Source organism: Carassius carassius, chromosome 3 (genome assembly GCF_963082965.1).
Source record: "Carassius carassius chromosome 3, fCarCar2.1, whole genome shotgun sequence".
In the NCBI taxonomy this organism is placed as follows: Eukaryota; Metazoa; Chordata; class Actinopteri; order Cypriniformes; family Cyprinidae; genus Carassius; species Carassius carassius.
Window position 1 is genome coordinate 7,173,676 of NC_081757.1, and position 11,793 is coordinate 7,185,468.

General features: G+C 35.5%; 1 protein-coding gene and 1 long non-coding RNA gene across 3 annotated transcripts; one reads left to right on the forward strand and one right to left on the reverse strand.

The window, feature by feature from the left end:
* Positions 1-283: 283 nt before the first annotated feature.
* On the reverse strand, positions 284-1,167 carry LOC132113857 (uncharacterized). The gene is made up of 3 exons (XR_009425220.1): positions 1,017-1,167; positions 831-919; positions 284-447 (listed from the first exon to the last, which is right to left on the reverse strand). It is a non-coding gene; the product is annotated as an uncharacterized LOC132113857 (long non-coding RNA).
* Positions 1,168-6,251: 5,084 nt separating this feature from the next.
* On the forward strand, positions 6,252-11,233 carry LOC132117689 (zinc transporter ZIP1). 2 transcript variants are annotated; one of them, XM_059527010.1, is made up of 5 exons: positions 6,252-6,368; positions 6,525-6,621; positions 8,495-8,625; positions 8,719-9,024; positions 10,520-11,233. In XM_059527010.1, the coding sequence occupies exons 2-5, from the start codon at positions 6,591-6,593 to the stop codon at positions 10,871-10,873; spliced, it is 822 nt and encodes a 273-aa protein (XP_059382993.1). In that variant the 5' UTR covers positions 6,252-6,368; positions 6,525-6,590; the 3' UTR covers positions 10,874-11,233. The 2 variants fall into 2 exon arrangements, with proteins under 2 accessions (XP_059382993.1, XP_059382988.1); XM_059527005.1 differs by having other exon boundaries at positions 6,280-6,621.
* Positions 11,234-11,793: the final 560 nt, after the last annotated feature.

The window sequence follows — 11,793 nt, forward strand, 5'->3', positions numbered from 1 at the left end:
AAAAGCTACTCTTTTTTTTTTTTTATTCAAACGCTTACATAAATCACTTAATCAGAATTTAATCACTATGAGCCCTACTTTATTCTTCTGACATCTGACATCTCATGAGGTCATTTCACCTGTGCCAAACTGACATACAGAACACTACCCTTGTCCTGGTGGGTATTGTTTTACTTATGTGGCAGCCAGCAAGTCGCCCACAGCTGTCCCTAGCCCACCGTCAGCACACAATTAGGCCCTTCACTGATGTATAAAATCCTCTCGCTCTTGTCTGAGGCCTGTCTACAGCAGCTGAAACCCGAGTGGATTGAGTGAAAGGCCTAGCACAGCCTCCCCACAAGCCTTTTAATTCTGTGTTGCTGTCGCCTGCAGCGGAACAATAACTTCCTCTTGTATTATTGATGCCTGAGGAAGCGGCGGTCACTCGGCAGCATGGAGCTCAGTTGGCTAGAGGAATATTAAATGAGAAACTTCACTCCTCATGCCTCTGACTTACTCCCCTCAAATCGTGCACATTGGTGATCTTGTTTGTTATTTGTAAAATGCATATGACTAAACTATGCTCAAAATTACAGTTAAGGAAATAAACTTAGGTGCTGTCTGACTGGATGACTGTGAATTGTATATGAAAACAGTCAAAAGAGCTCACTGATCCAATGTAGACAAACTCCAGACATGAATTTGTCTCAACTTATAAAGGCATTAGAGACTAAACAGAGTACCAATCATCTGGTCCAGTGCAACATAATGTACATTATACATGACTTTGCATTTCTTTCCCCCAAAATAACGTCTTGTCAGCCATATACACTACATATATATTTACTCACCAAACATTTTTAGGCCTTTATTTCCACACCTCTGAATCATTCTACTCTGTCTGGTTGGGACAATTAATTCCTGCGTACCTAAAACAATACTACGAAAAAGTATATTTTAAGAACCATTTGTTCCAGTGGGGGAAAAGACTAGCACTCCACGTGCTTATAGTAGCTTATAGTACTTAGGTTCCATACATTTTGTTTGTTTGGTTTCATGCACTTGTAAGTTCAAATTTTGATACTCAGCAAGCAATCAAAAAATAATTCAAGAAAATACATATAAGATATTACAAAAAAAAAATGACAGAAAGCAAGAGTGTATTAGACCTCAAGAATGTCTTATCTTATTTCTTAAGATCGTTAGCCGATTACAAAACGTACAAATTCAAATTCTTAAAAATATCACAAATAAGTTAAGTTAGAATAAACTCTTGTCTTCACTAACGTGTCTTGAATTAAAAAAGATAAAATGTTTAATGAATTAACTGGGTTTTTGCAATTATTAAGCAGGGCAACATAACACTGGCTACAATAATAGCCTACTAATTATCATCTAGCAAGTAAATTCTCTTGTGACCGTTAATTTCATTAAACTAAAACATCTCATGCACTTTACATTATAAATGCTAAGTTAATACCAGTAAAGCACTGAGAAAGCAATCATATGGGTTGAATAGTTTACAATAATAATAATATCTACGAAATGTGTTATCCTCTTAAGAAAATATTTGGGATGGTAAGGATTAAAGATATGAGTTTTTTTTTTTTTTTTTTAAGAATTACACTTAAGAACATTGTTAGTAAATTCAGAATCTTGAAAACAAAGCAATGACAAAGCTTGGGCTGTATGTATATATATATATATATATATATATATATATATATATATATATATATATATATATATATATATATATATATATATATATATATATATATATTAGTGCTGTCAATCGATTAAAAACTTTAACTAGATTAATCACACATTTTTTCTGTGATTAATCGCAATTAATCGCAATAAAAAAATAAATGTTTTTGTATGTTTTTAATATATTTTTTATGTAATAATTTCACAGTTAATCAAATTAATGTAGAAACAACAAAGACAGTATATTTTAAATACTTATTTATGAATCTTTTTATGAATGAAGGCCAGTATTACTGATATTAATACAGCTACTGATTTTTTTTTATTTTTTACATTTATTATTAGTCTTCAAAAATATAACAGTTTTTAATTTAAGTAAACTTAAAACAATGCTAACATAAACCCATAATAAATGTCATGTTTACTCCTGCCCTTCCTGTCTTAACAGTTAGGAAATATACAGAAATTTAATAAAGTTATCAAAGTTGTGTGCAGTCTGCACTGCATACAACTATAAATTAAATAGTTAATCCTTATTAACGCAACAAAAGTTATTTAGTCAAGAGCAGCGAGTCATTTTCTCTGTTCCCTTTGTTCTTTAACTTTACTGACAGGAAGCTTTATTGGCTGCTGTCCCTTTAAGAGCAGACAGACACGCGGATCTCACCGTTTATATACTGTCTATGGATCTCGCCTCAATCTCTCACAACTCTTTTTGTTCATTTTAAACTTTATATAAATCATTTAAGATTGCTCTTATGAGGATAATCGACAAAACTGGCACTTTGGGATGTTTATTATTAGTTCAAGCGCTTAAGAGAACTGGATTCTGGCGCCCTGTCTATGCATTGTGTGTGTGTGTGTGTGTGTGTGTGTACGTGTGTATGTGTCACATAAGGGCATTCACAGACAGTGCATTCTCTTTTGTCTTGCCGCGCTTGAAATGTTTAAAAGCATTTAAATGAATAAGAGCGTGATCATATAATGTAAAGCTAGCCAACGGATTGGAGAAAATACAGATGCTGCGTTAATTGCGTTAAATATTTTGACACGTTAAACCAGACAAAAATTAATCGCATGCGTTAACACGTTAACGTTGACAGCACTAATATATATATATATATATATATATATATATATATAATCTTCTGGCGAAAATATTGGCTAGTTCCAAACAAAGCCACAGAGAACCATTGCAACACAGTACTTTGTGGCTCTGAATGATTCAGTAGTGTCTTGTGTTTTTGAGCAATTAGATTTGGGGAATAATTCAATAATTCATTCATGAAGTTCCTTTTCTGGATAAAACAACATTAAAGCTGCAGTCGGTAACTTTTGATGCTCTAGCGGTTATAAACAGAACTGCTTGCGTGTTGCGGAAGGACATTGTAGCCGGAGCTACTTCTCTCTGTTTATGTCTATGAAGAATCACAAAGGTACTGGGTTACTCCGCCGCGGTACCCCTGAAGCAATCTAAAATAGTCAGAATATAAACACTTATTATAGGTGTACCCTAGTGATTCAGGACAGGCTAAAAACACGGTTTGGAAAATGGATTCATGGTGTACTCGCTTATTATATACATTTTGTATACTTTGAACACAAAAAAAAGTTACGGACCGCAGCTCTGATTGGTTGTTTCTTTACCGGGAGCGGTAAAGAAAACTCAATGTACTTCCGCAACACGCAAGCACTTCTGTTTATTAACCGCTAGAGCGTCAAAAGTTACCGACTGCAGCTTTAACGAACCATTTAAATTAGCGATTCAATGACTCACTCATGAAGATTCGTTAAAGAATCAATCGATGTTTCTGAACAAATCGGTTGAATGACTCACTCGTAAAAACAATCACTTGTCGCCATCTACTGGTGTGTCGATGTAAAACAATCACATAGATCAGTGTGGTTCTCAAACTTTTTACACCAAGTACTCAGGGGCGGGTCTACGTGGTGGCCAGGGGGGGCCCTGAAATTCGATTGGCCACCCCAGGTGCCCCCCCCCCCTATAAGATGTCTTGTGATTGGTTCATTTTATGGCCAGTCATTTTATAGACTCTACTGATGTTCGTGATTCAAAAAAGTGCAGCGTCGTCAGAGAAACAATTAACGCTCGTCCCGGACTTTTACTTTATCAAGTGTGATGTAGTGATGGGAAGTTCGGATCATTATACCGACTCGGACTTTTGAGTTGCGTTCAGCAAAATGAACGAATCTTTTTTCAAGTCATTTCGTTCATTTTAGCTAAATGTAATTAAAATGTTACGTGTTACTTCCCCAACACATCTAGTACTTACGCAAACGTTGATCACACTACAAACAATACAAAACTAAAATGCTATAAAGATACAGAAAAGATTAATTAATTATTTACCTGGGTCTTCAGTCTGTGATTAACTCACCTCTTGTCTGACAAGTCTTCGGGTTCAAATCATTCCTTAATCACGTGACAGATCCATGCGCTATTTCTGACATTTCTGTAACTGTGTTTTTGTTGCTGTTTCTTGAGGATCTGTGGTGTGTTATTGTTTTATAAATAAATAAAACCTTGTTATAAAATATTGATTAATTTGTCTTTTTGGCTGTCTATCAGTATATAAACACTAGGCTATATAATAATATAATAATCCAAGTATTTATAGCCTAGTTTACTTTTTAATCCAATTTTGAGTTTGGTGGTATAATAATTGCTTTTCCTTGGCAGACTTGCCAAATTGGTCTAATATATGTATACGATGCTTGCTCAAAAAGGACATAATGACATAAATTAAAAGCAAATAACATTTTGAAGACTTTTTGAAGATTAGAATCCACTGTAAAAAAAAAAAAAAAGTGATGTCGCCGTCATAGAGACGACTTGTGCTTCCCTAGTCACATTAAAGATTCGTTCAAAAAGATTTGTTCAAGAATGACACATCACAAGACACCAAACAAAGAGCTGGTAGGTAACCTTTATGTATGGTTTAATATGTTTGTATGGTTTTCTCAGTCAGATCAATGTTTTTACCCCGTCAGGCTCTGCTCGCGTTGTTCGTGGTTGATTTCAATCGAATGTTAAGTCAACGTTCAAACTATAAACAGTCATGGTGATTTGCATATTTTGTATCAGTTTATCTTGTGACAGTGACCACATAGCAAGATTGCACCAAATGACAATATGCACAGAATGTTCCATAATAATAATTTTCTGGTGACATGTTACTTGTTAATGCATGAGAGTAAGTCAGTTAGATAGTCAGTTAAATTGTCATGCCTAACTAAGTAACTTACACATGAAATGACATGGATGCATTCTGTGCATTTAATTCACAATTTGAATTATTGTTTTTTTTTTTTTTTTGAGATTGAGAATAACAGACACATATACGTGTTTCTTTTGAAGGCAGGGAAGAGAGCAGTGCCAAGCCATGAAAAGAAGTAAAGATATAGGGAGTTTCTTTCAAAGAAAAAAATTTAAAAAATTATTTATTCTCAAATTTAACTTAATGGATATATATACAGGGATGACAAAAAACTAAATTAATCAAAAATGTCATAGTTTCTCATGAGCTCGCAATAGTTTCTCGTGCGCACGTCATAGTTTCTCGTGCGCACGCAATAGTTTCTCGTGAGCACGCCATAGTTTCTCGTGCGAACGCGAAATTCAGTGTTTTTATTTTTTTGCAAAGGTCACTTTTGGGGCTCCGTACCTACCACCATAATGACCAACATTAAAATATAGCAGCGTAGCAGGCCTAATTATTCAGCTACAGCTATGCACCGTTAAAAAACAAAGCAGTTTTATTCCTAATAAGAATATTTATTATTGTCGGCCACATTAAACATTGTAATACAGTTTGAACATTACAACTGCGCTGTGCTTATATTTACTATACCTAAAAGTTAAATAAAAACTGTACTATACTTAAATGTAAGGTAAAAAAAAATTTACAGTACTTGCTTAAAAGAATTAACGCAGGCATAATTTAGCAACCTTGCAAACTTTGACACTTTAAAAGTGTTTTAACATTAATTTATATTTAATTCAGTGATCCCTCTGCGTACCACTGTAAAAAATAAATACAAATTAATTACTAAATAAACTCTTACAATCGGCCTGAGGTGGGAAAGGACTGGTCAACCCTATTGGTCAGGAGTAAAAGAAAAATAATAAAATATTTAAAGCAGGCTACTGTTTAAAAGAACACTGTAACTCAACCAGACTTCCCAGAAACAAAATCTACATTTTACAACAACGCTATGGCTAGATTTTTTTTTTTTACAGTCACAAGGCTGTCATGTGCAGGTTAGTCATTCCGGAAACCGCAGATCGCTGCTATGCAATCTAAGCACTGAACTGGAGGAAGCAGAACTAACTAAACACCTCTGCGTTGAAGTAATACATATTTCCCAAAGGGGGCGCCCAATGGCTCAAAAATACAAAATAGACTCTTTAAAAACGTTCGGATATTTTATTCTAGACATTAGTCTATTAATAATCACATGCTGTTTCAAAATTAGTAAGTATATTTACGAAAATTCTGATAGTTCGTTAGTGTTAGTTGCTAAGTTTTTGCGTCGAGCGAGCAAATCAAGCCGGAAGTATACGTCATAGAGCAAAGGGGCGGAGCAAACGACTGACAAACAAACATGCAGCAGTCAGAATGAACCTCTCTAAACGATCATAAACTACAAATCATGGGGTTCGTCTTTCAAAGACAGCGCTCTATACCGAAACATTTACATATATTTTACTAATCGGTGTTTGACAGAGGCGTCTGTCCTCTCGCGCTTGTTTATTTACGTCTAGTTTCATGACTTAAAGTTAATTTATGGTCGCTATGGATTACCTGCTGCAGGTGAAAGTTGGAGCTCTGGTTGGGCTGCTGTTCCTAACCCTGTTTTTTGGTTTTATCCCAGCGCGGATGAAATGGTTTCAAGTCTCTAGTGGAACAGGTAAATGATAATTGACGGTTTTTACGGTGGTCATCAATGTTACTGTAATATACATGATCTTTTCTTACATCTGTCGCCTCCTCCCAGCCTAAGTATGTTTATTTACTGTATGTGTACATTATTATTTCGTAAATTTGCTCGTTATTTGTGTGTTTACGAATGTATGTGCTTAATGTATTTGTGTACCACACATAAAGAATTTATCCAGTGTTCGCTTCATACAAGTATTGGTTTCACACAAGTACAAACACATGAGAGTCAGCTGATAAGGGCAGCTAGAGGAAAAAAAAAAAAAGATTTTTTTTCTCTAAACTATGCATTTTACTCCCAGCTCATAGATGGACATCTGAGTTGAAGTGAAACTGGTGTTCAAACATGCTTTAGCAAGCAAAAACTGCTGGTAAACTTGAATTACGGTCAGAAAACAACCTAAGGATTTTATGAACAATCAAATATATGTATGCTTTTGATCGCAGTCTTAAGATGTCACATATATTCGCTTGTGAAATCAGAATATGATGTAGATTTCACACTGTTATTTGTTATCAGATTTACAGTTGAGTTAAAGGGTTAGTTCACCGAAAAATGAAAATAAGGTCATTAATAACTCATCCTCACGTTGTTCCAAACCCGTAAGACCTCCGTTCATCTTCGGGACACAGTTTAAGATATTTTAGAACTCTCAGTCCCTCCATTGAATATGTGTGTACGGTATACTGTCCATGTCCAGAAAGGTAAGAAAAACATCTTCAAAGTAGTCCATGTGACATCAGAGGGTCAGTTAGAATTTTTTGAAGCATCGAAAATACATTTTGGTCCAAAAATAGCAAAAACTACGACTTTATTCATTATTGTCTTCTCTTCCGTGTCGGTTGTGAGAGAGTTCAAAACACAACAGTGTAGTTATATCCGGTTCGCGAACGAATCATTCGATGTAACCGGATCTTCTTGAACCAGTTCACCAAATCGAACTGAATCGTTTAAAACCGTTCACGTCTCCAATACGCATTAATCCGCAAATTACTTAAGCTGTTAACTTTTTTAATGTGGCTGACACTCCCTCTGAGTTAAAACAAACCAATATCCCGGAGTAATTAATTTACTCAAACAGTATACTGACTGAACTGCTGGAGAGAGAGATGAAGATGAACACCGAGCCGAGCCAGATAACGAACACAAAAGATTGACTCGTTCTCGTTCATAATTTTCGTTCGTGAAACTGGGTATCTCTACACTGTTGTGTTTTGAACTCTCTCACAACAGACACGGAAGAGAAGACAATGATGAATAAAGTCGTAGTTTTTGCTATTTTTGGACCAAAATGTATTTTCGATGCTTCAAAAAATTCTAACTGACCCTCTGATGTCACATGGACTACTGTGAAGATGTTGTTTTTACCTTTCTGGACATGGACAGTATACCATACACACAGCTTCAATGGAGGGACTGAGAGCTCTCGGACTAAATCTAAAATATCTTAAACTGTGTCCCGAAGATGAACGGAGGTCTTACACGTTTGGAACGACCTGAGGGTAAGTTATTAATGACATAATTTTCATTTTTTGGTGAACTAACCCTTTAAATGTCGAACAGTGCTTTGGATAGATGGTTTTTAAATGCTAGGGCTCTGCTTCATCAAGTGGCTTAATGGAGTTACAGAAAAAACCTAATACTTTAGGTTGTGGCATAGGTGAATAAAATGCTTATGCATTGCTTGTGTTTAATTATTTCCGGGCATCTGATTATAATCTCCTCTTTTCCTTTGACTGATTAGCTAACAGGAGTGATTAGAGAAAGACCGTACCATTGACATCAATCAGCGGCACCATTAATCAATGTAACGGGACTTTGATTTGTTTTTCTCTGTCTCCAGCGACCCACAGGGCTGTGCTGAGTTTTGTGAGCTGCTTCGCAGGTGGCGTCTTCCTGTCCGCCTGTTTGTTAGATATCATCCCAGATTACCTTGCCGACATACATGAAGTGCTACAAAAACAAGGCCTTGATGTGAGCTCAGCGAATATTGGAATTGCTCTGTTAAATGCAGTCTGTTCCTGTAACTCCTATTCGTTTCTAATGCCCCTTCTCCTCATCATCCAGGAAGGATTCCCGCTTGCAGAGTTCATCATGGCGTGTGGCTTCTTCATGGTCTTGATCTTGGAAAAGATAGTGCTGAGTTGCACAGAGGGCCACAGAAATGAGGAGACCGCTCCTCTTATAGCTCCTGCAGGTAACGGACATGCCCATGGACATCATTCGCTGAGTGATCTGGAGGGGAGCGGTCACCACGTCCACGTGGATTTTCATGCACACTCGTCCTTCCGCTCCTTCATGCTCTTCCTGTCTCTCTCTCTCCACTCGGTGTTTGAGGGTTTGGCCATTGGCTTGCAGACCACAGACACAAAGGTGATTTACTGAGTTTTGTTTTTTTGTCAGCTCCCTGTTGAGTCACTGTGCTGACCTGGTTAGAAACCTGATAAAATTTTGGGTTCAAAGGTTTACAGTTTGGTTTAGCATCGTGACTTCAGATCATGCTGTTTCTGTTGGGTGTTATCCTGTGATGCCACAACACTATAAATTCACTTTATGTCCAAAAATTGACATTTTCATTATTTACTCACCCTCAAGTAGTTCCAAACGTGTTTCTTCTGTGGAACACATAACAGAAAACAGGGCTGCACTATTTGCAAAAAAAACATCTAAAAGCGTTTGGTTTCAACCATTTTGACATGGCCTTACTCAGCCTGTATTAAAGATATAAAGGTTACATTTTCACAGCATGTTCTTTACCTTATGAAGGATGATTTTATGTAGAAAACACTAAATCACAAAATGACTTTAGCTGGGTTTTCACAGAGAGGGGCACATATATCTTTTTAAAATGCAGTTAAAAAAAAGCTATGCTTGCTTGTAGAGCTGCACAATTTTGTGATTTATATATCAATGTGACTTATAAAATAATAAGTGATGATGATTATTATTACTAAAAAGTTTTTAAACAAAATAAGGAAAGCTACTATTGTAATATCTCACTGTAAAAAAAAGAAAGTTAAGTGGTTAAGAAAAATTATTTAATTGTAAAACCAAAAAAACCCAGAATAGCTTCATTTTAAATGGAAGCGTGTTAAAATTAGTGTCGTCAAATGATTAACCATAAAATATTTTTTACATAATACATATGTGTGTACTGTGTTTATTTATTATGTTTATATAAATACACAAACATACAGTAAAATTTGAAAATATTTACGTTCATACATTTATATAGTCATGTTCTTATATTTTATAATATATATAAATATATTAAATATATAAACAACATTTTTTATTAAATTTATACATGCATGTGCTTGTGTGTGTATATATGTGTGTGTATGTATGTGTATATATACATAAATACACACAGTACACACACATTTATTATGTAAACAAAAACTTTGATTTTGGATTAATTAATCAGTTGACAGCACTAATTAAAATATATTGTAATGTGCTTAAATGGCTTTAAGTAAGCCATGATTAGATTGTTAAGTAAATAACTTAATAATATTAATAATATTTTTTTCCGAAATCTGTTTAGATATAAATATTAGAATCACAATTTTTATCACTAGCCATTTGTGTATAATAATTACAATTGACCTTTAACGTAAATGAAAAGAAAAAGACTGTGGCATTTGTTTTTATCCACCAAGAATTGACCTATATAACAAGTGGCTGAGGAAAAAAAAGTGGGCTTGGTGACTTCAGCGAAAAAGTAAAGTTGTTTCATTGGCTTACATTTACATGAAGTCTTGTGAAGACCATTTTGCTTCTTTTGGAATAATGTACAACTGTAATAAATGGAATTGGAATAATGCTGAATATAACCTAGTTTGACTTGACTCGTCTCTCTGCTCAGGTGCTGGAGATCTGCATTGCTATCCTGGTCCACAAGAGCATCATCGTCTTCAGTCTGTCAGTGAAGCTGGTTCAGAGCGCGGTCAGGCCCCTGTGGGTGGCGCTGTACGTTGCTGTCTTCGCTATGATGTCTCCTCTGGGCATCGGCATTGGCATCATTGTGATCGAGGCTCAGCTGAAGGCTGGTGCTTTCATCCAGGCGGTGCTGGAGGGGATGGCGGCCGGGACGTTTGTCTACATCACCTTCCTAGAGATCCTTCCCCATGAACTGAACTCCCCTGAGCGGCCTCTGCTCAAAGTGTTCTTCCTCCTGTGTGGTTTCTCAGTAATGGCTGGTCTGAGTTTCCTGGGCTGAAATTACTTTCCCTGTGGCCAGAAAACTGCAGCCTCGAGCAAACTGCACTGAGTGAGCCTTCACAAACTGCATGTGATTTCAAGAAAACGAAAGGCTCAGTTCTCTTGCTTTTTAGAGAAATTATATTTTCAGATGCGGATGTCTTTAAAAACTTTGACCTGATCATTGATCAGTTTTAAATGAGGAAACATTTTTTTCCTCAGCATGGAGAAACATATATAAATGGAGACTTTTACAGATTTTTTTTTTTTTTTACTTTGTTTTAGCTTTTTTTAAATCTTCATATTTTATCTGTGAACTTTTTGGGTGTTTACTCTTTGTCATGCATAACACTATCCATAAACCTCCAACTTTCTAAATAATTTTACATTTTTATCCATTTTTAGATCAATGTTATTAATTATTCATCTTTATACATTATGAACACTGATTGCAATATTTCTGTATGTTACATACATTTATTTAGTATTGGTTTTCTCCTTCTATATGTGACATTTCTGTAGCCTGACTACGTCAGACTTCCTACTTCCGCTCAATTTCATTTCGCTTCTGTCTACGAAGCAAAGTGAAGTAGCAGAGTCTGGTATTACCAGGCTAACATTTCTGTACATTTTCATAAATTCGATGGGCAACCAAATGTTTTGATTGAACAGTTTGGATTTACAGATTTCACAGTAAAATGAGACAAACTGTGTATAACTAGTATTGTGTTTTTTAAAGACTACATATTGAAGTATGATTATGCAACATATTGAAGCAATGTAAATATATTTTAATTTCAAACAGCATGCAGGTTTAGTTGAGAAGCGTTTCTGTGCCTTTATTTGAAAGAAGACTAACAAATAGCATGTTACCGATTCAGGTGCTTAAAAGCCTTTTATTAAACACTAGCACTAAATCCTTTCAAAGTTAGTTTAAAA